At 53.8% G+C, this 24,739-nt stretch overlaps 3 protein-coding genes across 6 annotated transcripts in view; 1 reads left to right on the top strand and 2 right to left on the bottom strand.

Annotated features, from left to right (window-relative positions):
* APBA2 (amyloid beta precursor protein binding family A member 2) overlaps positions 1–10,815 on the bottom strand; it is a 48,613-nt gene extending 37,798 nt beyond the window's left edge. For 3 of the 4 annotated variants that reach the window (XR_013227506.1, XM_077318343.1, XM_077318347.1), the window contains exon 1: positions 5,530–5,685. The gene's annotated coding sequence lies outside the window, so the exon portion shown is untranslated. Of the gene's footprint in view, positions 1–5,529; positions 5,686–10,630 lie in introns of those variants that run through there. The other variant, XM_077318344.1, reaches the window with a different exon arrangement.
* MCEE (methylmalonyl-CoA epimerase) lies at positions 8,221–15,878 on the bottom strand. The gene is made up of 3 exons (XM_077318374.1): positions 15,644–15,878; positions 10,631–10,971; positions 8,221–9,275 (listed from the first exon to the last, which is right to left on the bottom strand). Exons 1-3 carry the CDS (start codon positions 15,672–15,674, stop codon positions 9,123–9,125), a joined length of 525 nt encoding a protein of 174 aa, XP_077174489.1. The 5' UTR covers positions 15,675–15,878; the 3' UTR covers positions 8,221–9,122.
* Positions 15,879–16,289: 411 nt separating this feature from the next.
* MPHOSPH10 (M-phase phosphoprotein 10) lies at positions 16,290–22,460 on the top strand. The gene is made up of 11 exons (XM_077318352.1): positions 16,290–16,446; positions 16,952–17,627; positions 17,744–17,907; positions 18,309–18,489; positions 18,661–18,802; positions 19,076–19,143; positions 19,604–19,741; positions 20,138–20,248; positions 20,501–20,608; positions 21,014–21,238; positions 22,262–22,460. Exons 1-11 carry the CDS (start codon positions 16,340–16,342, stop codon positions 22,406–22,408), a joined length of 2,067 nt encoding a protein of 688 aa, XP_077174467.1. The 5' UTR covers positions 16,290–16,339; the 3' UTR covers positions 22,409–22,460.
* Positions 22,461–24,739: the final 2,279 nt, after the last annotated feature.

Raw genomic sequence — 24,739 nt, 5'->3', positions numbered from 1 at the left:
TCAAAACCACACCAGACAGCCAGTCCCTAGGCTCCCCCCATCAAGTTTTAATCCTAACCAACCTGACAACTTCCCTTTCCCTCGCCGGAGACGGTCTGCAAACATCCCGGCAGCTTTAATTTCCTGAGCCGTCAAAACGTCCGCAAACGCCGAAATCGGGACCCCGATATGCATTGCAGCCGCCGGGTGATGCGTCCCCCGCTCCGGAAATTTGAAAAGGGATCCTATTTCAGCAGGACCCAAAAAAAACGCCCCCTCAAGACCGATGGCGCACAGCGTGAGGCAGAGGGACCAGACTTCCCGTGACTTTGCCCTGTCTTGGAGATAAAGCCCGGGGAAAGTTCCCACATGCATGTTCGCCCTCTCATGGACAGTGATGACGGGTGAGCATGAAAATCAACACTATAGAAGGGCCTGGCTCACACAACCACAGGGCCAAGCCGTTGAACATGGCTGCATGTATGAATCAATCGGAGAAGCCATGTGGGGTCAAGGCCAGTGGCCCATCCAGGCCAGCACTCTGTGCCACACAGGGGCCAAAACCCAGGGGCCACCAGGAGGTCCACCAGCAGGGCTAGAACTCCAGAAGCCCCCCATGGTTGTCCTCCAAGCAAGCCCCAAGAGTACAGAGCATCCCTGCCCAAGAGATAAGAACATCAGAGGAGCCATGTGGGGGCAGGCCAAAGCCCACCCAGTCCAAAACTCTGTGTCGCACAGGGGCCCAAATTTAGGGGACATCTGGAGGTCCACCAGCAGGGCCAGAACTCCAGAAGCCTTCCCACTGTGGCCCCCCAAGCACCAAGACAGAGCACCCCTGCTCTAGACAGGGCTCATAGCCAATTCCAAGGGTTAATTCCTCTTTGGGTGACGAGGGACTTGCTTTGATCTGTTTTCAACTTACTGCTCATTAATTTTACTTGTGTGTGCAGAAGGATGGCCCGGTGGGAGGGGGGGAGGGAGATATTCTTCACGGTGGAAGAGCAGCAGCGAGCATACATTTTGGCACGACCGTCCCTGATTCAAATGCTGCCAGGATCGTGGCCCGTATCCTTCCTGATGTTTGCAGATTCGAATATGGTCAAGGTGAGAACACTCACCGGAAAGGAAGGTGTTTTTTTGCGGGCCTCAAATTGGGCCCCCTGCTCCAGCTGCGCCGGTCACAAAGCATCGCAGCGCATGGGGGAAATTCAGCACAGACAAAGCCACCTTGCCACGAGAATATCGCGTCCCCGTTGTCTCACAAGGAGCGGGTGGCTCTCTGTTTTGTGTCTCTGTTGCCACACTGCTTGTGCGTGCCCAAAATCGATGGACAACTTATACGGTGTCAGACCACAACGTGCTTTGTCTACACGCACACAATAGACCCACGAGGCTGGCTTATTTGAGGCGCAAATAACCTTGGGAAACGGGGATGTTTTGTAGGGCGAAATTCCACTCCAGGAAGCAGAACACGGGCAAGGACAGTACAGGACAAAATGCGGGGGGACACGGAGCTCAACGCCCCCCCTCGAAGCAGGTCCCGTGCAGTCCGTTTTTTGGGATGCCTTGCTTCAAGCCAGCCTCGCTCCTCTGCCCCCAAATGGGACGGCGCTCTCCGGTCCGGTCATCAGGATGCTGCAAGCTACTTAGCCCGACACCCTCTCGTTTTTCTCTGCTGCCGATCTACAGCCGACACAGAGCGGCCCTGCGGGGTTGTCCAGAACAGTACGGAGGTGTCTCCGCAGAGAGGCTCCGGGCGTCCTTGCTGGGCTCCACCCCGAAAGTCTAATCTGGGCCAAGCGTGACGAGAACGGGCAAGAGAGGCTCAGAAGGGCAACCTGGTGGCCGCCCCCCAACCAAGGGCTGATGGGACGAGGCTGGCCCCAGCGACCCACGGACAGAGGTGGCCGGCCATTGCCCGCCTCTGCGTAGCCACCCTGGGCGTTCCTGGGGGTTTAGCCTGGGCCGTTCAGGCCTGGGGACCTCTGCCAATTCCCCTCGGAGGAATTGCTTCTTCCGGGAACCACCCAAATGGGTCTCCCCTGCCGGCAGCAGAGGAAGGAAGGAAGGAGCCGGGCAAGCCGGCTGGCTGATCAAGGGGTCAACCGGAGCGCCTCTAAAGGCATCCGGAGTTCCAGCCAGAGTCGGCCACTTCCTGCGAAGGAAGAGCCACCTCAGTGAGGACAGCCAGGCTGGCCCTGGGACCGGAAACCAAGCCACGCCAACCTGGCTGCGTCCCGGGGAGCCCTCCGATAAAACCTTTGGCTAATCGCAAGAGACTCATCCGTTCGCCCAAACCTCAAGAAACAAATAACTCTCAGGAAACATGGTTTGGGTGGGAGGGGGTTACTGTAGTGCTGTTGACTCTGGCTCTGTTTTCCTGCTGCAGACAGACTAACCCGGCCACCCACCAGCTACGGCATCAGGAGGCTCCTGAAAGGTCCGGAAGTGGCCCTTATTGACTGCTGACCCAACCAAAGATCCCGCTCCATCTTGGGCCTTTCGAGGAAACTGGAGGGAGAGCTGCCTGCATCACTCCCCAGCGATCGTACCTGGAGCGGTGGCTACTTGGCAGTGGGGTTTCTTCTGAAATGAGCAGGACCTACTGGCTAGTATCTGAGGGGTAACCAATTCAAGAGGGAATCCATAGCACCTTTTGAGACGCACAACCACATTTCAGTGGACACCACACACAGACCCCCCCCCAGACTGCAAGAATTGAGGGCGGCTATCTCTGCTTTCGAAATACATTCACGGCTTAAGTTTCAAATCTAGAGGCCAAGGGACAAGACTTTAAAACAATAAAAATACTAGAAAGCCCGGAATGCACACAAGCAATTGGGGGGGGGGGGAAACAGCCATAAGGAACTGAGCCATAAGACAAATCCCGTCAAAGTCAAAAGCAAAACCTTTCCGGAAGGCATTTCAATCATTTTAAAGCAAAGTTTGAGTCCAGGAGCATTTTTAAAAATTAGCTCATCGCTCTCCCATCTCCCCCAGGGTAGCAAAGAAAGGTTACTTCTGCCCACTGTGTTATCTTCACAACAATCCTGAGAGGTAGGCCAGCCTGAAAGAGGGAACAAGCGAGTCAAGGTCACCCAGCGAGCTTCCACAGCAGGGCGGGGAATCGAACTCAGTCTGACGCACTTAATGACACCGAACACTTTGAATCAGGCCCAGAAATTATGGGTCGCCTCCTACGCGGCACAGAACATCGGGCATTCCTGCCCAGGTGGCACAGTGTCACTTGTCCTGCCATGCTCCCAGAGGCATGGAACTGCACACTGCAATGAGACCACAACATGAAGGAAATCATCGGGCACAGAGCCAGGATTGGACTAGACTACCAGACTAAGGTTCGAATCTTTGTCCGGCCACCGAGTTAGCCTGGGGCTGGCCGCTCAGAGGCTCTCACGTGTATCCTGGGGCACTGGGAAGGTCGAGAAAGGGAGAGGGTGAAGGGGGAGAAACCCGGTTCAAAACACAAGGCTGCCACTTTCAGCAGCGCCTCCGACAACAGACGCCACGTCCGATTCCGCCCTAGCCACGTCCCTCTGAGATTCCACATGGCTCAGTGGCTTCTGCAGCAAACTGGGCCGTATTCGGCACGCTCTCCAAGGACAGACGGGCGTCCCCGTCGCAATCCGACTCGGGGAGGCCGGGCAGAATTTCGCCCTCTCCAAGGCTCGGAGCTCCAGAACACCTTCCCGCCCCCCGTCAGGCATACACCGTAAACACAGCCGGACCGGCGGAACACGGAGCGCACCGGTCCGTACCCGGACAGAGATTTGTTTTGGGAATGAGCCGTCTGAGATACGACGGGGACTAGCAAAGAAGCAGCATACCGCTCTCCGTGGCACATTGCGGAATTTCAAGAGGCCTCGGCCCCAGAATTCAGAGCCCCAGGTCCCTAACGGAGCACGAAGTGTCAGCTATGGAAAGGCCCTCCCTATGTTCTCCGTCCCCCAGCCCCTCTGAAAGACTCCTCTAGGGAGGACCGAGTGAGCCGGGGAAGGGCTCCGGGGCTAAGGGGAAGGGGAGCCACGTTCCCGTTCGTCATGCTGTTTACCCCGAGAAAAACGAAGCGGAGAATTTTTAATTGAGTCGCTTCTCCCTCAAGACTTCATTACCAGAGAGAGCGGCGGGAGAAGGAGAGAGAGAGAGAGAGAGCACCGATTCGGCTGCTGTATCGGAAGCGTGATTCAAAATGGGAAAGAAACAAGGTTTTTAGACAGGGAGAGACGCAGGATTTTGAGGAAAAGGCAGGCAGTACGAACTGGGTTTTCTTCGGCCCCTTCCCGAGACCGTTGCAGCCCACCCGTCCGTCCCCCTGCACCTGTGCAGGCAGGAAGTCCAGGAGAGAGCCTCTACCTGGCCCAGGGGCTTTTTCAGAAGGGGCGCAGACCCTGCGTGGGGGAGACCACGCTTGCAAAGGCAAATTCCAGAAGGGCAGCCATGTTTAGAGCCTTGTCCTACCCCTGATGGGGCTCCGCCAAGTCAGTCTGGCAGGTGCCACGGGACTCCCTGGGCCACGCACAGAACCCACCATAGAAGAAAAACAGGTAAAATGGATGCTTTTTTTCGCAGGGGGCCAAGCCGAGAGCAGCCGCAGCTCGGATGCAGGCGGAGAGACCGTGGCTGGACAGCGGCCGTGCCAGCTCACCTTCTGGGCCCCCCTCCTGACCACGCTCCGTGCCCACGGGAGGAGGAACAGCCAAGATTACCCCCCCACACACACACACCCACCCGCCCCCCATGCATTTGGCTGCCTCTCTGCTGCTCCCACAATGGAAGGGAAGAAAAGAGGCCTCGGTGCCAGGCAGAGCGGCGGTGTGGTGCCCGACTCCGGGTCCCTCCGGAGGGCACGGCTCCCCGAACAACCCCCCCCCTCCCTCCTCCCCTGCGCCGAGCCCTAGCAACAGCCTGGCCGAGCAGAGCCCGCCCCCTGCCCCCCATCCAAAGCTTGGCACCGAAGGAGCCTGCAGTGCACGGGGGGAGGGGGGGTGTGGGCAAGGGCTCCTCCTTCCAAGAAACCCCGGACGCTCTCCCCACCGAGCGGGCACCGAGGGGGCCAACGCCGCCGTGCCCCCGCACCGCCCTCGCCTGTCACGCGCTGGGGCCCTTCCAAGGGCTCCCCTCCCCTCGCCCGTGGAGGGCTGCGATTCTCCCACTCGCAGGCAGCCCCCCTGCTCGAGGGTCCGGTCCAGGGGGGGGGCAGGGAAGCCAGGAAGGATGCCCAACAGACCCCCGGTTTGGAGAGGGCGGCATCTTCTCCATTGGGGGGGGGGGGAGGGAGGGTGCCTTCCCCTGACAGCCCACCTCTCCGGGAGGGGGGCCAAAGCAGGCAGCAGGCAAGCAAAAGCACTGCACGCCCCCCATCACCACCCCCACCTCCCTTTGTGCATCCTTTCCCCCAGGGATGCCAGCAGGCAAGAAGGGGGGAGAGGGGCGGGCTGCCAGGATCGCGCCCCCCACCCACCCCACCCACCCCCCACCCGGTGGCCCGGCTGCTCAGCAAGGGGGGGCTGCATCTGGTGGGAGGGGGCTCACCTGGTCCGGAGAAGGCGCCTTGTGCGGGGCGCGCGCAAGAGAGAGATGCCCGGGCAGGCGGCGCGCGGGAGGGAGGAGGGAGGAGGGAGGGAAGGGGGAGGAGGGAGGGAGGCGGGAGGGGAGGGGGCGCTGCCGCAGCCGCCTTTTGTGCCGCTCGCCCAGACTGCTAATTAACCCGGGAAGCTGAGTGCCGCCAATCCCCCGCGCGCCCGGGAAGCTGCATAGCCGCGCCGCCCGCTGCCCAGAAGGGGGCGCGCCAGGTAGACTGCGCCAGCCCCAGGAGGACCCACAGAGCCCCGCGCGCAGGAGGGATGCTTGGCCGTAGGAGGAGGCTTTCTGAATCCTTCTGGGGATTAGGAGATGGCCGTTCTTTTTTTTTTCTTTTTTTTTGGGGGGGGGGGGAATTGGGGTTGCCAACATTCAGCCACGATCTTGCAGAATTAGAAAGGATTTTTAATGATTGCCTCTCCAGCTAGAACTAAGGTGTTTTGAAATCAGTTTTGTACGCATCCTGTTCAGTGGCGTGTGTTTGGTCCTTGCAGTTTGCCAATAAAGATGTTGTTGTTATTAGAAAGGAATCTCCAGAGATCAGGTCCCCTGGAGGACGGGCTACATGGCATTATGTTCGTCTGAGGTCCCTGCTGCTCACAAACTGGGGCTCACCTGCAAAACCTCCAGGTATTTCCCACCCCGGAGCTGACGGCGCTTCCCCACAACTGCAAACCACTTAAAGCCAATCCAGGGACTGTGAGAAGCATCTAAATTGAGCCTGGGCAGCTCCCAGGACATGTTTCTTTACCTGTTGGGTGCCTGGATTCGTGTAAAACAAGGACTGAGATCTGAATCCAGAACCACCCCGTGGCTTAAATCGAGCCCCCTCTGAGATTCCGCAGGTTCTTACCCACCTCTCTCTCTATCCACCCACTTTGTATATATGTATACAGCAGGAATAATTTTACACACACAAAACAAAGGCCACAACAAGAAAACACAAGGAAACAAAGCCACCCCATAACCTCAGATCCAATTCTGAAACAGACGTTGTTGTTCCAACCAACAGGAAAACGTGGAAGGATACAAACTGAAAACAAGGAGGGAAATAAGCGAAATAGAGGGGATGGGGCGGAACATCCATCCAAGTTGACTGAAAGATTATGATCTTTTCTCTCCCTCCCTTCCTCCAAAGCAGGCTTTCTCAACCACGTTTTTGTGAAACTCTGGGGTTTCTTGATGGCCCTAGAAGGGTTTCCTGAACGGGAGTTCATTGATTTTTAATACATTTTTAAAATTTGCTAAACCACATGTTGACTCCACCCTCCTCTCCCAAAATGGCCAGTGATGGGCCTGGAGGGGGTGGGAAGGGGAGGGACCCTGGGTGAGGGCATCCACAGCTATGCATGGTCCTGCCACTTTTGAGGTTTCCCGAAGCCTGAAGCCTGTCCCACAGATTTCTCGATGGTAAAAAAACTGAGAACGGCTGCTCCAAAGAGGGCACAGCTCTCCGTCTCCTGTTTCATTTTCACAAGAACCCTGCGAGGTTGGCCACCCAATGAATTGGACGGCCCAAGGCGGGAGAGATACGAGTCCCTGAAGCTGACCTAACTACTATTCCGCTGCGTTCACCGTCTCGGCAGCCGTATTAATCCTGCGGCTCCCGTTTCATTGATGTTGGGGGTCTGCCGTTGAGTCAAATGAACGAATCGCGTCGGAATCGTAATTAAATGCCTTTCACCCTGGAAGCACATCCAAAGCCCGTTTTCATGCATTCCAGCGACCAGGCGGATTTTGCTGCATTTCTCCACCGGCCTCTTTTCCACCCTTATTTGTAGCAGTGCCTTTATCGACTCTCACTGCCTGTCCATCTAGCAGCGGCCGCGTCTGGTTTTGTTTAAGATACGATTACAAGCGAAGAGCCGGCTCCGCAGATTAGAACAGGGGCTCTGCGCATCTGCAAGAATCGGCTCATAATGAAGTCTCTTGCAACGGGTAATAATCCCATGCTTTTTGGCACATGATCCGTCAAGGGTGATGAATTATTTAGGGGTGTGTTTTGGGGGAGGGGGATTTGCAGCAGACTCAAGGTAAATTTACAGCAGAAATCAAAGTTTACTTTATCTCTCTCTCTCTCTCTCTCTGTGTCTCTTCCCCCACTTGGGAAAAGTGTGATATAAAATGTAGGACTTTAATGTGCTGTTAATTAAGGGTGCTATTAAGGAGGTGTTTTATGCTCCCCTAAAGGAGCAGCATAAAGCACACAGAAGGAAGTGAAATATTTCACCATCAACAGGATCACTCAAATAACAGGGTGGATGGTGGGTGGGTAAAGGGGTCTTTGAATGCCGTTTGGAGGCCTCGTAGACAACGGAACTGGGAAGGTTCCCACTGGCTCCTTTCAGACATTACAAAGGAAATTGGAACTACAACTAAGTCTCAGAAGTTTGCAGCAGAGCATAATGCCACGGAGTCTCCCCCCCCCCCCACAGTGGTCGGTTTCTCCAGGGGAACTGATCCTTCTAACCCTGGAGATTGATCAGGATTCTGGGAGATCTCCAGACACCATCTGGAGGTTGGCAACAAGGAAGGCGCGTTAACAGACTAATCCTTCGCATTAATTACGAGACACTGATGTCCAAGCAAGGAGTCTTCGTAGAGAACCGGCTGACATTCCATGAGGAGTCGGCTGACATTCCATTGGTATTTTGAAATTTAATGGGAAATTGTGCGATTGTGTAACGTTGAGACGGAGGTTTAAACATTTTACGCAAGAATTAAAATTTGACGTCGAGAGCTGCAGACCCCAGCAGCTGCATCATGTGCAACGAACGTGTTTTCCCCTCAGTGAAAACTAGTCAAAAGGGACCACAAGTCTGGGGGAGATTTAAGTAAAAATTTGAAGTCATTAAGGGCACGCAAATTCATGTGCAGGAGTCACTTGTCTAGCTGACAGTTGTGATGAAATGCCGATTCTGCCCAATCCCCGCATTTGAACAAAGCACGTATCTGATCAGGAACCGAAAATGGAAACTTGCGGAGATGGGAGTTTCTTGACGGCCCTAAAGAAAAATCACTTAAGTGATCTCAGATGCCCAAATGCGGAGCCCAGAGCAATGGAGGGAGCCAATCAACGCTAGTCCTTGAAATGGAGACATCGGAAAACAAGACCATTTCTTCCCGATCGATTCCTTATGGGGACACTGGAGAAAGGGACCAAAAAAGAAAACCGCTCCTTCCTGGTTTGCAAATGGAGAGCAAAATAACAGTAGGGTGACCCACAAATCTACCAGGTGGATGCAAAATCATGCCCAGGCTAACAGGGAAACTCTAGCTGCAGAGCAGTGACACAGTCCCAAATCGCCAAAAAACGCAAAAAGATCAATCGGGTTGCTTCAGTGGGCAAAGCGGCTTCCCAGCCAGGAAGAAAAAGAAGCTGCAACATCCCAAAACGGTCACTCCGGCTTGAATTTTCCCTCTTCTGGCCATTCACGGGACAGTGACGCTCCCCACAAACCACTGAATCAAGAGTTCTGAAGTTTGGGCCACAGATTCCCATCAGGTGGTTGTTCGTTTCCGGTTCCCGCTGGCGGGCTTTCCGCTCAGGCCTCTTCCAGTTCGACAAGGACTCCGCCGCAGTCTTTTGGGTGGAGGAAAATGACTGGCTTTCCGTGGGCGCCTATCTTAGCCCCGTCACCCAACACGCGGATTTCCTTCTCCTTCAGGTCAGCTATGGCGTCTGTAATGTTGTCCACCTTCAAAGAGAAATGCGCTTAAATTGCACGTTTGGAACAGGGTGGGGTTTAATTTCTTAAAGCGACGCAGCTGAACCACTGAGAGGTGGAGGAGAGAGAAAGTGGTACAACAGGACCCAGGTTCGAATCCCCCACGTCTGTCATGGACACTCAACTGGGTGATCTCGGGCCTGGCTCAAACTCTCAGCAAGGCCACCCTCACAGGGCTGTTGTTGTGGGAGAACGGAGGAAGGAACAAGGGTGTTCTAAAAAAGCCGCTTTGATTCCTGATGGGGAAGGAAAGCGGGATATAAATCAATAAATCCAATGCATGCCATGATGAACGGTTACAAGAGAGGGAATGTTAAAAGACGGAAATCATGAAAGATGGAGAGGCAATCTATGGCTCTCCAGATGTCTATGGACTACAACTCCCATGAGTCCCTTTCAGCAGGCTTGGCCAACCCTGTATACAGGAAAGCCAGATCAAGGGTCACAAGACAAGCTACGAAACTGAGTCAGTCCAGTCTAATACACTCATAAGGCAATCCTCAATTTCGCTGGGTTTTGACTGGATTAAGAATGCAACAAATTTGTGTTCCTAGGCTACATCTGCACACTGTTGGATATTGTGCTCTTCTAAGCATTCATCTTCCTGTCCACATGTGTTACGTGGTCCATCCGATATTGCACAGACTGGTTATGAAGCCAGCTGACCCCAGAAAAACCGCAGACTTTATTCCTTTAAGGTGTGACCCAGTCCTGGTTACGTCCCCTGGACATCAAGGGAGTGAGCTATGCACACCCACAGGCATGAAGAGACTCAGGTTTGGCTGGGTAACAGTTTGGCCTTCTTTGAAACACTGCCCCAATTGCTCCTGATTCATTATAGACACTTCCCGAGGGCTTAGAGATGCCAACCTCCAGGTGGGGCCTGAGGATCCCCCGGAATGACAGCTCCTCTCCAGACTACAGAGATCAGTTCCCCTGGAGGAAAGGGCTGCTTGGGAGGGGGGACTCAGGGATGCCAGCCTCCAGCCTCCATTCCTCTGGAATGACAGCTCCTCTCCAGACTACAGAGATCAGTTCCCCCGGAAGAAAAGGATGCTTTGGAGGGGGGCCTCTGAGGTCCCTGTCCTTCCCAGACCCCACCCCCAATTCTCTAGGAGTATACCCAGCCAGGATCTGGCAACCCTCAGAGGGGTAGAAAACTGACTGTTTTGAAACAACACACGTGTATGACATCATTTTGGGATCCCATTTGAGAGTGCCAACAGCATGTGCCTTGCTTCCCTCCGAAACAAAGCACACGGTTTTGAAACGGGAGAAAGAAGCTTTCATAGAAAAAGAAAAGCAGGGTGTGGAAGAGTCCATACCTCGATGCAAATGTGGTGCAGCCCACCGGCTTTGTTCTTCTGCAAAAAGCCGGCCACGGGGCTGTTGTCCCCCAGCGGGTGCAGCAGCTCCAACTTGGTGTTCCCCAGGTCCACAAACACCGTGTAGACGCCGTGTTCGGGAAGAGGCACGGTCTCGCTCACGGTGGCCCCTAACACCTCCTTGTACAGGAACTTGGCTTTCTCCAGATCAGGCACGGCGATGGCCACGTGGTTCAGGCGGCCCAGCTTCCACAAACAGCCCGGAGGCTTCTGGGCCGAAGGAGGGGAGACGGACAACATTCGGACCGTCAGAGTGGCCTTGGGCAGCCGGGACAGAAGCCCTGATAAGATAAATGAAAATCAGACATTAGATTCATCGATTTGCTACACAACCCTCACCTCTCCCCCTGTGTGCCTCCATGCGAAAGCTCACGCCTCGAATAAATCTTTTGTTGGTCTTAAAGGTGCTACCGGACTCAATTTTTGTTGGAAATCTGTGGTAATTCAGGAGACGGCCTGGGAGTTGGACTCCCTAGAGCTGTATCATTTCTAAAGTTTATAATTCAATTTTTATACAGTAAAATGCAATGGGTTTTTTAAGGGGAAGGATTTTGTTCTGTAAAACTGGCATTTAGCGGGGCTCGAAGTCCCCTGCCCCTCGCAGCCCCCATCTACAGAGACTCTCACAAGATCACAAACTCCCGAATAACACACATGGGATAAATATTTGCCTTGGAACGCATTTCCACGCGCATCGTTCCAGCTGTTAAGCACGCTGCAAAACGCTGGAAGTTGCCACATTCACTAATGTGTTAAAATGCTAATATGGGGGGAAATGGGGTTTCTACACTTCAGATTAATGGTAACTCCGGGAGTGCACTCATGCCAGGTTTCCTGAGCTTCGTTTTACGCTAGGGGTTGCCAGATTTGGGTTGGGGAATACCTGGAGGTTTTGGGGGTGGAGCTGGGAGTGGCTGGGATTTGGGACAGAGAAGGTCCTCAACGGCCGCCCTATACGCAAGGGACAAGGCCTCCAAAACAGGGGGACTGGTCTGGAGATGAGCTACAGTCCCAGAGGATCTCCAGGTCCCACCTGGAGGCTGGCAACCCTATTTTATGGCTCAGGACAGAGGTCCCAAAGCCAAGTTGCAGAGGAAGGCCCATGGTTACCAACGCCTACGTGGAACTTGAAAATCTCCAAGGATCACAACTGATCTCCAAGCCACAGAGATACGTTCCACTGGAGAATATGGCCACTATGAGGCATAATTCCCCCACTGAAGTCCCTCCGGTCCCCAAACGGCAACCCCCACCCCCAAAATCTCCAAATATTTCTGAACCCAGAGCTGGCAACTCCAGTCCTGAATCCTGGCTTCCTTGGTGGGGTGGTTAATCTTGGCTTGAAGTGAAAAGTGAAATGCACGGAACAAACGTTTTAAAAGGGGGGCAAAAACAAGGAGGGGTACTTCAAACGCACCCCAACCTTTCTTGAGAGCCAGTTTGGTGTAGTGGTTAGGAGTGCGGACTTCTAATCTGGCATGCCGGGTTCGATTCTGCGCTCCCGCACATGCAACCAGCTGGGTGACCTTGGGCTCGCCACGGCACTGAGAAAACTGCTCTGATCGAGCAGGAATATCAGGGTTCTCTCAGCCTCACCCACCCCACAGGGTGTCTGTTGTGGGGAGAGGAATGGGAAGGCGACTGTAAGCCGCTTTGAGCCTCCTTCGGGTAGGGAAAAGAGGCATATAAGAACCAACTCTTCTTCTTCTTCTTCTTGAGCCTGCGGACACCACTGGAAATTCGCACATAATGCTCTGGGCGTTGCCCCAAAATGGAGCCAGTCGCAAAATGGCTGCCTCAGCACAGCTGCCCCAGGAGGCAGAGCCAGCCACAAAACGACTAGCTCAAAATGGCTGCCTCAGAAGACGGAGCCAGGCACAAAATGGCTGCTGCAGCCAACCTGCAGCCAAGGCCCTTGTGCCGTGGTGCTCCCAAGGGCTCCCAAAGCAACATTACACAAATCTGCCCAGCCCATCGACCCTTCCGTGGCCAACTGGACTCCCTGGTGGCCAAAACCCACGTCTTCCCCCCCGCCCGCTTTCCCAGGGCACCAGGACAGTTGGTGGGCATTAAGCGGCGTAGCTCATGGCCCCTGGTAGAGAACAGGCAAACCAGGGTGGTCTTCTCCCACCGAGCTAAGTGCAGTGGAAGAAGAGAAGGCTTCGTGCAAAACAGGACCAGACAGCACTCCAACCCCATCACCTAGATGATGCTCTGGCACAAAAGCTGCTTCTGGGCTCTTAGTCCTGCATTAAAAACGGGGAAAGGGGGGCGTTTCCTTCCATCCCGAGGGCCCCCTTCGAAATGCATGCTGAAAGCTTTTCTCAATTAGCGCTGTGAGATGGGCCTGCTTATTAGCTTCCCCAGGAGAGGGTCCGCACCATCCTTTTGGCCCCCCCCCCTGCAATTCCCGTCGTCGACATGACAAAAAACCCACAAATCCCTTCCGGGAGGGCCGGAGATGAGCCCAAAACAGGCAAGGCCCAAGCAGGCAACTGAATGGCAAGGAAACACCCAAAACTGGAGGGGGGGGTCCAAATTCTCCCCAGCCAAAAGGAAAGGGGGGATAATAATCCAAGGAGGGATTTGCGGAGCTGTTCCGACTGCTAACGACTGCTAATGCTAATTAGCCCACTCTAATTAAACCAAATGCTAATCAGCCGGCTAGAAGAGACCGCCAAGAAAGAAGCGGCATTTGTGTGCGGAGAGAGGGGACTGGGATGGCGATGGATGAAGTGAGGCGCGTCTGGCCCAGATGTGGTGGCAGAACTGGGGGTGAGGAAGGAGAGAGGAGGGCTGGGGCGGAAGCTCCCGGAAGACGCCGGCTGAGCACGGCAGCAGTGATTGGAAACGAGGCTTTAAAAAGACAAACTCAGAGGCTGGAATTCTTAGGAAACAGGCTGGAGGGGCAGACAGCGTGCAGCTATGCGCTAATGTCAACGTGCAACTGGAAACATGAACACACTGAGCTGCCATATGAGGAAGCAGACCCTTGACCCTTGTCTAGTCAGGCCGGTTGCCGCTCCCTTGCTCTTTCCTATCCCCTCCTGCCTGGGTCCTTTTGACTGGAGGTGCCGGGGACTGAACCTGGGACCTTCTGCCTGCCAAGCAGAGGCTCTGCCCCTGAGCCAGGGTCCCAGATCAAGGCCTTCCCCATCCCCTCCTGCCTGGTCCTTTAATGGCAGATGCCGGGGATTGAACCTGGGACCTTCTGCCTGCCAAGCAAAGGCTCTGCCATGGAGCCACAGCCTTTCCCCCAAAAAAAGACAGGAAAGAAATCAAATTTGGACCTCAAAGGGCTTCTCCAAGGTGATCTGGTCTATTTCCAGAAATCTACCAGCTGTACAGTTAACAACGGCGGATGATTAATCACCAAACATTATTTTGGAACAGAAACCTTGCGTAAAGTTTGCCAAGAATGGAGACTTTGAACAGTCCCTCTTCTGCTTCGACTGATCGCTCCCTTGCTGGAATTCTGGCTTCCGTGCAGCCTTCCACAATGGTATAATGATTCACTTCACGGGGTGGAGAGATCTATTTTTATTTAAAAGATAGCTACATCTTAGCCGCGTATTATTCAAGTGGGGCTATGTCCAGGTAACTGATAGCGTGGAAAAAGGTTCTTTGTCAAACAGAAAGGCAAAAGGACACTTTGAAGAGATCTAGTAACCTACGTGGCTGCAATTTCACCACGGAGTACGACAGCACAATATCTTTCAGAGGACAGATGCGTTACACTGCATAAGACCTGAATTCGAGTCCAGGAGCACCTTACATATCAAAAGGATTCTCTGGATATGGGCTTTTGAAAGCCCTATGTTTGATTTCTGTAAACTAAGGCCAGATCCTGAAGATGAAACTCAAATATTTTGGCCACCTCATGAGAAGGAAGGACTCCCTGGAGAAGAGCCTAATGCTGGGAGAGATCGAGGGCAAAAGAAGAAGGGGACGACAGAGAATGAGGTGGATGGATGGAGTCACTGAAGCAGTAGGTGCAAACTTAAATGGACTCCGGGGAATGGTAGAGGACAGGAAGGCCTGGAGGATCATTGTCCATGGGGTCGCGATGGGTCGGACACGACTTCGCACGTAACAACAACAACAACAAACTAAGAAATGAGGCACTGTGTTCTTATTACAAAGGAAGCAAGTTTCTAGACATCATGAGATTATATTTTTAAAGGCTCGAAAATACAATAGTGTATTGGTTCAAGGGAACTGGGCAAGGACGCTCTATGAGCAATAATTCTGAAGCGGTGTGCATGAGCATCAACACTGATACTCTGAATTAAATTTGGTTGGTTTTCAAGATGCCCCTGGACTCAGACTTTGTTCTGTTGCTTAAAACCAGCACAGCAACTGCCCACTCTGAATCTTCTGCAGTGTATGGGGAGAGCCTGCAATGTGCTTTAATGTTCATGCACGGTGGCTGCCTGTGCATAAGAGAAGATGCGCCCAGATTAGAGTTACCAGCGTTGGGTTGGGAAATTCTTGGAAATTGCACTTGGGGCGGGGTTGGTTAGCCTAAAGAGGGCAGGGACCTCTGTAGATCCCACCTTCCAAAACAGCCAATTTCTTCAGGGGGAAGTGATTTATGTACCCTGGAGACCAGTTGTAATTCGGGGAGATCTCCCGCTGCCGCCTGGAGATTGGCAACCAAAATTCCTTGAACCCCCAGCGCCCCTGCGGAGAAAGCAGGATCTTGATGGATGACAATTCTAGTTGTCAGTCTTTTAACAAGGCATCCCAACCCCCCTAAAAGGAAAATCCGGGGCAACTTGCAAAGAATGGAGAAATCCAAAGAGTTCCCACTTTCCCGGGGGATTTTCCCAATTGCACATTGCAAGCCCGAGTTTGCATCACGGAAGCCAGCCCAGAGGCGAGGGGGGGGTCTCGTCTACAGCATACGCCCCCCCCCCCACGTACTCGTCAGCTTAGGGGGAAACAACCTACCCACTGCCATCTTGCATAAGGAGGCCGCCATTGCTGAACCTGGCAAGTCCCGACGAGCAACTCTGCGGAAAGCCGCTCTTCTGAAGCCCAATCGAAGTCAAAAGGACGGACGCCGGCAAGGGACACATCCGGGCTCTAACAATTGGCAAAGGGAGAATCGCGCCGCAGGACGGGGCTGCCGCCAGGTCCTAGAAGGAGCCGGTTTCTCAGCTCTATTCCAAGAGCGCCTGTCCCGGGTACCAAAGTCTAATTCTCATTCATGCCGCACCATTTTCAGCGCAGACTGCAAATGGGGGGAACATTTTCCCAAAGCCACTCCTCGAAGAAAAAGACTCAGATAGACTGACAACCCTGGACCAGTCTCTTCCTTAGCCTCGCCTACCCCACAAGGCTGTTGTGGGGGCAGAATACGCTGCCCGGAAGTCATTAGAAAAGGATTGGGGAGGGGAGGGGGGGGAGCGAAGGATTTACACCCAATCCCACTCTCTTTCCACTAAAGCCCACCTCACAGGGGTGGAGTAAGAGCCGGGAAATAAAATCGCTCCAAAAGCCATGCCCCATAATCAAGAAAAGTGGCAAGCGTTGGTTTCCCCAGCGGAACCTTTCTCTCCGCCTTGCGCGTTTCCGGCCGGAGCCCTTTGGGCGACGCACGCCGCCAGTCGTGACGCTCCCCGGAAGCCGGGCAGAGCAGCAAGGATGGCCGCGAGTGTCGCAGCGGCGGCGGCTCCGGCTCCACGCGGGCGGCTGGACCGATGCCTTGAAGCGCTCAACGCCGCCGCGGCGCAGCCGGAGCGCTTCCTCAGGTAAGGGCAGCCGAGCCGGGAAGAGGGGTGGGCCGCTGATCCCCTCCCCCCATCTCTGCCTATGGTCGCCTTTTCTCCAAGGCTGCCCTGCAGGGGTGTTCTCTGCACAACAGCCCTGAGAGGGAGGCTAGGCTGGGAGATTACTGCAAAACTAGGTGTCCCCCTCCACATATTCCACCGGTTGTGTGTAATATGCACATTTGCGTGCAATATACACAATAATAATATTTTGGTGTAATATATGGGATGGGAGGGGGGAGGGTGGCCTGACATTCTCACGTATATAGATGGCTCCAGATCTCCGGCCTACCTAGTGGTGATTTTTCATCCCACCTGCCAGCTGAGTAGGCAATACTGACCGGGATCGCCTGTTCAATAGAAGGCAGCTTCGTGTATGAAGCCGGCTGAGGGGGAGAGCCGGCCGAGAGAGCCTTGGCTGTCATACAGACAGGCTCATGTCTGTGACCTGAATCCTTAACGTCTCATGGCCTGTTTCACCTCTCAGCGTTCAGGACGGACTCGCTGCCGATCTCAGCTCGCTAACGAAGACGCTGTACGATTTCCACAAAGCTTTCGGGCCCGGGACGGTTCCGGGGAGCCCCCTGAAAGAACTGGTGATCGAAGACTTTGACGAAGAGCAGATCTGGCAGCAGCTGGAGCTCCAGAACGAGGCAGTCCTGAGCTACCTGCAGGCCGCCGTGGCTGGAAGTGCTGCCGAGGATGACCTCTGTCTTCTCCCCGAAATGGAGGAGGAGGAGGAGGAGGACCGCCTCTCGGGGGATGATGGACAGGAGACTGACCACGAAGATGAGATGGAGGACCTTGACGTAGATCCCAAGAAAGAGGAAAGCAACCATGAAGAAAAGAGAAGGCGGCTCAGGGCGAGGACGGGCCCCGCGTTCAGCGACGAGGATTCAGATATCGACTTTGACATCGACGAGCTGGAGAGACAGGCCCGACCGTCGAAGCCCGCTGGGAAAAGGACGGGGGAAGCGTCCCTCGTGGATGACAAGTTCTTCAAGCTGGCTGAGATGGAGGCCGCTCTGGACGCGGCCGAGAAAAGGGAAGGCAGAGAGGAGGACGGCGGTGGCCATGAAGAGGAGGGCATTGATTACTTTGAGGAGGTGCTCTCTGAAGACGATGATGAGGAGGAGGTGGAATTCGGGGTCGCCAAAGCGAAGGTGAGAGAGGCGAGAAGCAGGTAGTTAAAAATGTTGTTTGAAATGGGGGATTTGCTGCCAGAGGATCAGCCCTCCCTCCCGAACTTTGTACTGATTTCGTTCTCCGTCTCCCTCAGCCGCCTAAAAGCGCTCGGGATCTCAAATATCGAGATTATTTCGATCCCGTCGACAGTCCCGAAGAGATCACGGTCGACCGCCAAGGCTCTGAAGATGACGGCGACCAGAGTGAGGGAGGAGAATCTGAAGCTGAGGAGGAGGAGGAGGAAGGAGCAGCCGACATGTGGGTTGTGTGCATGCAGAGCCGTGCCTTGTTGCTTTAGTCGAAACTCCTCCATTTCACAAAACCCCATTTTTATCCTCGTGACAGCCCTGCGAGGCCCCTGATGAAGGGAACTTTGATTCTCACAGAGTCAACATGACGCACAGGTCAAAAAGCAGCAGACTCTAATCTGGAGGAACCGTTTTTGATTCCCCTCTCCTCCTCCACAGGCAGCCAGCTGGGTGATCTTGGGCTAGTCACAGTTCTCTTTGAGCAGTCCTTGCAGAGCAGTTCTCTCACAGCTCTCTTGGACCCCCCCCCCCTTCCTCACAGGGTGGGAGGAAAGGAAAGTGATTTGAGACTCCTTCAAGGTACAAAAACCAACTCTTCTTCTTTTCCTTGAAAATGTTGTCTAACAACAGAACGGAGGGAATGGATGAAATCCGAGAGCCGCGGGGGAACGAGAGCAAGAAAGCGGCTTTTAAAAGAGTGACGTTCGCCTTGCCGTCTGACAGTGAAGCAGAAGATGAGCCAGGCACATCGAAAGGGAAGACGAGCCACGCCCCTGAAGCCAAATCCTCCTTTGAGAAAAGGCAGCTGAAGGTACGTCTAGCGGGGGACCCACAGGCGTTTCTCTCTCGGTCGCTTAAAGCAAAAGTCCCCCTTTCGCCGCTGCCCCACTAAGGCGAAATCTTCAGAGTCGCAGAAACAGCCAGCTCGGAGAGCGCCAAAGCATCCTGGGAACCGGCTCAGGAGCCATCGCTCTCTTTGCAGCTCAGCGAGAAAATTAAGTCGCTCGAAGAGGAACTGCTGCGGGAGAAGTCCTGGCAGCTGAGAGGAGAAGTGACGGGGCAGAAGCGGCCCGAAAACAGCCTCCTGGAGGAGATGGTGCTCTTCGACCATGCCGTCAAAATGGGTACGTCTCGGTTTGCTCGACGGCGAGATAGAAAACCAGAATTCCCGGGGCCCCTGAGTGGCTGGCGAGGTTTATTCCAGCACGGGCTTTGAGGCCCCTCTTGGCTTCTGTTATGTATAGCGGAGGGCCCCCTTTTTGTGCCCACCTGTCCCCATTCACAAGGGCCGGATCACAACGTGTTGGGTTGAACGGGTAAGGCTGATGCCGTGTTTCCCACGGTTGTGTTTGGCTGGTCCGAAATTCTCAAACCAATTCTTTTTCTTGTCTTCTCAGCTCCCGTGATCACGGAGGAGACGACGATGGAGCTCGAAGACATCATCAAGGGGAGGATCAAAGATCAGGTTATTACAGCTGTCGGCCTCTGTGCAGTGCTGTGAGGCGGCCGGGAGGGGGGGGTTCCCCTGCCCACTCTTGGTTTCCCACTGGGACGAGGTGATGGAGGAGGCATCTCAGATACCTCTTCTTGGGGCTTGTCCGTCTGCTCCAAGCAGGCCTCCAGGCCAGGCTTTTCCGACCTCTTCACCAAATATTTGTTGGGCTTCAAGGAACGGGACTGGAAGTGATGTCGGCTCTCCAGGCCTGAGGAGGACTGAGGGGGGAGAGGAGGAGGAGGTGTAAGGCAGGACGCAGAATTGGGTCCCTGGGGCTCCAGTGCCTTCCGGAGAGAATCTCAGTACAGCCCATTTTCAAAAGAGGAAAGAGTTCCAATTTCAAATTGGCAGAGAAGGATCCCCCTCCGGCGGCTCGGAAGGTCACCCTCCTGTTCGTGCGCCTCTACCTTTCCGACGTCTTTCTTTTCAGGCTTGGGACGACGTCGTGCGGAAAGAAAAGCCGAAGGAGGATCCCTACGAGTTCAAAAAGCGCCTGACGCTGGATCACGAGAAGAGCAAGTTAAGCCTCACGGAAATCTACGAGCAGGAATTCCTGAAGCTCAACCAGGTGTGATTTCAGTGGTGACTTGCTTTTGACGTAGGTTCTAGTGGGTCCCCTTGGTGGTCTGTAAAGAGCAATTCAGTTGGGTTTGTGGGCCTGCACACTTCTAGGCTCAGCCTCCCTGCCCTGTTGTTGGCCCTCCAGAGGAACTGGCTGGCCCCTGGGTGAGACAGGGCTAGATGGACCCCTGGTCTGATCCAGCAGGGCTCTTCTGAGGTTCTTAGGAAGGCCTCGGCCTCTCTGCCCTGTTGTTGGCTCTCCAGAGGAACTGGCTGGCCCCTGGGTGAGATGGGAGGCTGGACTAGATGGACCCTCCCTGGCCTGACCCAGCAGGGCTCTTCCGATGTTCATTTCTGCTTGGTATTTTGCTCCCCATTCATTCCACCTTATGGTTGAACCCAGAAAAAAACCGAAGAGGAAGAAAACCCGGAACACATAGAAATTCAGAAAATGCTGGATTCGCTTTTCCTTAAGCTGGACGCCCTTTCCGATTTCCACTTCACCCCGAAACCGGTAAGTGCAGCCGCATTTGGAGCCCATACGCATAACCCTTGGCTTGAAAGCAAACACAACCCTCGGAGTGAAGGCAGCTGTCACCAAGGGGCGTTTCATTTGCCTTATTCAAGATCAAGGGAATCCTTGCAGTCTTGTTACCTTCATTCGGTTTGGGAAACCGGTTTGGGAAACCCAAGAACTTCCGCTGCCGTTGAATGATTCAGTAAATGTTTCCCACTTAACGTTGTGTGCGTTTCTCTCCCCCTCTAGCCCGTGCCAGAGGTTAAAATAGTCTCCAATCTCCCCGCCATAACGATGGAGGAAGTTGCACCAGTTAGTGTCAGCGACGCTGCCCTCCTCGCTCCGGAGGAGATCAAGGTAAGGGATCCCGCAGAAGGGTCTGGTAGAACTTGCAGAGTGGCCAAATAGTTCCTCCGAACGGCCAGACGAACAGGGCACGGAGGCTGAGGCCATCCCCTGATGTCGCCTCCTGGCTTGGGATTCAGAGGTTGACTGCCTCCGAAAGGGGAGGTTCCCTTTAGTCACCTTGGCTAACAGCCACTGATGGACCTCTCCTCCATGAACCTGTCAGATCCCCTTTTAAATCTGCATAGACTTGTTGGTTGCAGCCCCCGTTGCCTAGGTCCAAGCCAAGCCACGCATCTGGTGCTGATGGGTGCCGTGGTCCACCAGGCATCTTCCTGGCGAGTTCAAGAGGCCGTCCGCCCCAGGAGACACAGGACGTGGAGTGCCTTGATCCTTTAACGCAGGCTGTTGTTTCAGGAGAAGGCCAAAGGCGGAGACCTGAAGACGGATGCCGAGAAGACCTCCACGGACAAGAAACGGGAGCGGCGGAAGAAGAAGCTGCTGAAGCGGATCAGGCTGAAGGCAAAGGCAAAGCGGGAGAAGGTCCTGGAGAAGAAGGCGGAAGAAAACCCCAAGTTGAAGAAACGGGTGTCTGCCGGGCAGCTGAAGAAGCTCACGGCAGGCGGGGCGTCTGTGCTCCGGGTAAGGCCGCTGAATGTCTGGCTCCAGTGCGTTTATTCCTGCGTGGGTGTCTCTGAGGGGCACACTGCCCACAATGAATTCCCCAGGAGTCATGTGGGCAGTGTTTTGGAGGGCAGCGAGCTTCTGATTGGGAGTGCAGATTCTAAGCTGTTGCTGTGGCGGCCATTTTGTGGCTGGCTCCGCCTCCCATGGCAGCCATTTTGTGGCCACACCATCATGTCAGAATTCCAGATGTGCCTGCCTGCTCACAAAAGTCTGGGGACTCTGCAGGAGGGGAAAGTAGCATATATATGACCAAAGTAGGATTTTTATGCCCAGTTCCTTTTAAATTACAATTTGATTAAAGATTCAGCGATGTAATAGAACTGCAGCTTTTTTGGGAATCGGCCTGGATATATATTTTTTTAATCCATAAAAGCGTTCTGCAAAATTAATGCGTTAGAAAGACACTGTTTCTTGCTCTCTGGAACATGGCGGCAATGAAATCTTACGCTTTCGGAGTGGCTAGATTCAGAGGGCAGCCGTGTTGGTCAGAATCTGCAGAAGGGAGCTTTGGCTCTCAAAGCTTCTCTCCCGAAACTCTTGCCCGTTTCTGAGGTGCTGCTGGACAGGGATCTAGCGTCACTGGAGACAAGCCATTTGGAAGGACGGGGGGCGGGGAGGGAACCTTTTTAAAATTCACCCGGCGCTCCCCGGCGCTGTTTGCCCCCCTGTGATAAAGGGATTAGCTTCTGCCGGGCTGTGCTTATCTCTTATTAACATGCGTGGAGCGTAAGGGGGTAGATCAGAGCGCGTCCCTTCCAGCTTTCTTTGCATTCATTGTGTTGCTGGGGGAAATGAAAGGTGCTGCGCGACACAACAGCTGTTTTCCCGTTGAGTTATCAATCGGCACACCAACGAGGGCGGCTTCCTCTGGAGCCTTCTCCGGGAGCCATTCAAGCGGCCGCAAGAGCCGTACATCATGTCTTTGTGCGTGCGTCGAGAGCATGTCTCCATTACGCTCCCCGTGTTGCTCTCTTGCAGGATGACGGCAAAGACCGTGCTTTGAAGTCCTCCCAAGCGTTCTTCTCCCAGCTGCAAGATCAAGTGAAGATGCAAATCCGCGACGCCAAGAAAAGCCGGAGGGAAGCGAAGAAGCCAGCGCTCTCTGCCCAGAAACTGAAGCTATGAGATATTTATGCCGAGGCTGTTTTGTACCAATTAAAGCCAGCTTTCTAATGTACGGCTGCCTTTTTGGTTCTTTTTTTTCCCCCTCTCTCTCTTTTGGGTTTGCACCGATAAGCTTCGTTTTTAAATAAAATGTTCTGCGTTGGCCATTCTGACGGGACCTGGGGGCTTTCACTGCGCATTCTGGGAGGCCTTAGAAAGGCAGGGATTGATCCTCCAAGAGATGAATCTAGATTGTGTGCGGGGTTCTATTTACTGACCTTTTTTATACCCTAGTTTCCTACCCAGGGGGGCCCAAGGGAGCATGTATTGTTCTCCTTTCCTCCATGTTAATCCTCACAACGACTCTGCCAGGTAGGTTAGACTCAAAGCGTATAACTGGCCTCAAGTCACCCAGCAAGCTTCCGTGGGAGATCAGGGCTTCAAACCTGGGCTTCCGAGATCCTGGTCCAATGCTTTCCTCCATGTCTCACTCTCTTCTCCCCCAGTTCTCTTCCAAAGTTTCCACCAACTCCTCTTTAAAAAAAATAAAAATCAAGGATGCCTCAGATTGCTTTGGGAGGGAGAGAGAAAAATTGTTTCTCCCAAGAGAATTACTTGCAAGTTAGGAGTGGCAATTAATCCCCCTTGTTCAGAAAAAAATGAACAAACTGCATGCTAGTTCAATTTTCTTAAAGCCAAAATTGGCGGCAAGGAAAATTGCTGAGGAGCCAGGAAGTGGTATAGGGGGCAGCCGTTCTAGCTCGGTTCCTAATTACCTGTTTAAAGTTTCCAAAGGACGCCCGTACCTTCAGTAGATCTACATCCGCCTGATGGAACGGAGGGAAGGCAGATTCACTGATCCTGCGTGATGCTACTAAATACCCGAAACAAATGCACGCCGGTTGGTTTAACAGGCCACTAATGCTGCTTCTCTTCCTTCTCTTTTTTTGCTTGGGTGACCCCATAAATTATGTGTTATTTGCAAACGTGCTTTTGGGGGAGATTTGTCACAGTTAATTACAGTCACACAGAGGCTGGGATTGCATTCGTTTAAAAACGCCCAGCCGAAGCTGGAGAGAGCAATTACGAATAATGGGGGGGGAGGCCTCCAGGCCAACCTTGGACAAATAAATTAAAAGGCTTCTCCGCGTAATGGAGAGGGGTCGGGGCTGGTCGTGCCGGCTGATGGAAAGCCCAGGTAAATGCAATCGATGCCGTGTGACGGGAGGCAAACGGTGGCATCTTTTGAAGAAAGGAGCGGGGTCTGAAGAAAAGGGGGGGCGCAGAGAGTTGTCCTGTGTGGTTTCTATGAGGAAAAGGGGGTTGGTTCAAGCGCTCCAGGCAACCGCAGAGCTCTAAGGCAGCCTGCCCCCGAAACAGTTTCCGGTTGCCAGGCTCCCTCTGGGTGGGCATTCCTTTGCAAGGCCATGAAAAGAACACAGTTGCTTTTTGGCAGGCATGTCTGGCATCTTCCCTGTGCTGGCGTTAGCCCAAATCAGGACGTCCTGTGGACTCTCAAGAGCATCTCTTTGTCTTTGAAGACCGGAGATGCTTCGCCTGCCTCTTTGGGGAAAAGCATCCTTGAAGTCTCTGTGCGGATTTACAAAAACACACAAAAAAAGCTCTCCAGCGGATTCTTTTCTCCCCTCTTGCCAGCTTCTCTCCTTCCTGTAACTGGAACAGGCACAATGTCTCACTGCAGCCCCTGCCTTCCCTTTGTAGTTATCTCAAGAAAAAAAAACATGTGGAGGAGAATGGCCTCAATTCGAGAGCTAACATGGTGCAATGGTTTAAGAGCAGCGGACTCTAAACTGGAGAACTGGATTTGATTTCTACACGCAGCCAGCTGGGTGACCTTGGGCCAGTCACTGTTCTCTTAGGGCTGTTCTCTCAGAGATATATAAATATATAGATTTAAACGGAAATCCCCCCCATGTACATGTACAAATTGCATTTAAAAAGCTTTTTATATTTTTAAAAAGGAAAACAGAAAAGCCTTGATTCCCCCCGCCCCGGGGAGGCATGCACAAATCACACACCCCTCCCACTGTGCAAGCCCAATTTTTCCTTTTTTTATCAACATGTGGCACACACAAATAGCAGGCCTGTTGTGCAAGTCCAGGTTCCCCATCCTTAGATTTAAAAATGAAGGAATAAAAGGAAAGCTCTGCCTCCCTCCCCTACCTCCCCAAAAAAACCCCGAGCAGGAGATGGCAGCGAGCAAGCCAAGCAAAAGCACCCAAGGGGAGGGGGGATCGATCAGTCCGCCATCGACTCGCCACGCCTGAAAGGCCATGAATTACATTGGCTGACCGCGGAGAGAGCGATCCAGACTGACGCATGCGTGCCGGC

Source organism: Paroedura picta, chromosome 18 (assembly GCF_049243985.1).
Source record: "Paroedura picta isolate Pp20150507F chromosome 18, Ppicta_v3.0, whole genome shotgun sequence".
In the NCBI taxonomy this organism is placed as follows: Eukaryota; Metazoa; Chordata; class Lepidosauria; order Squamata; family Gekkonidae; genus Paroedura; species Paroedura picta.
This window is presented reverse-complemented; position numbering and strand designations above follow the sequence as displayed.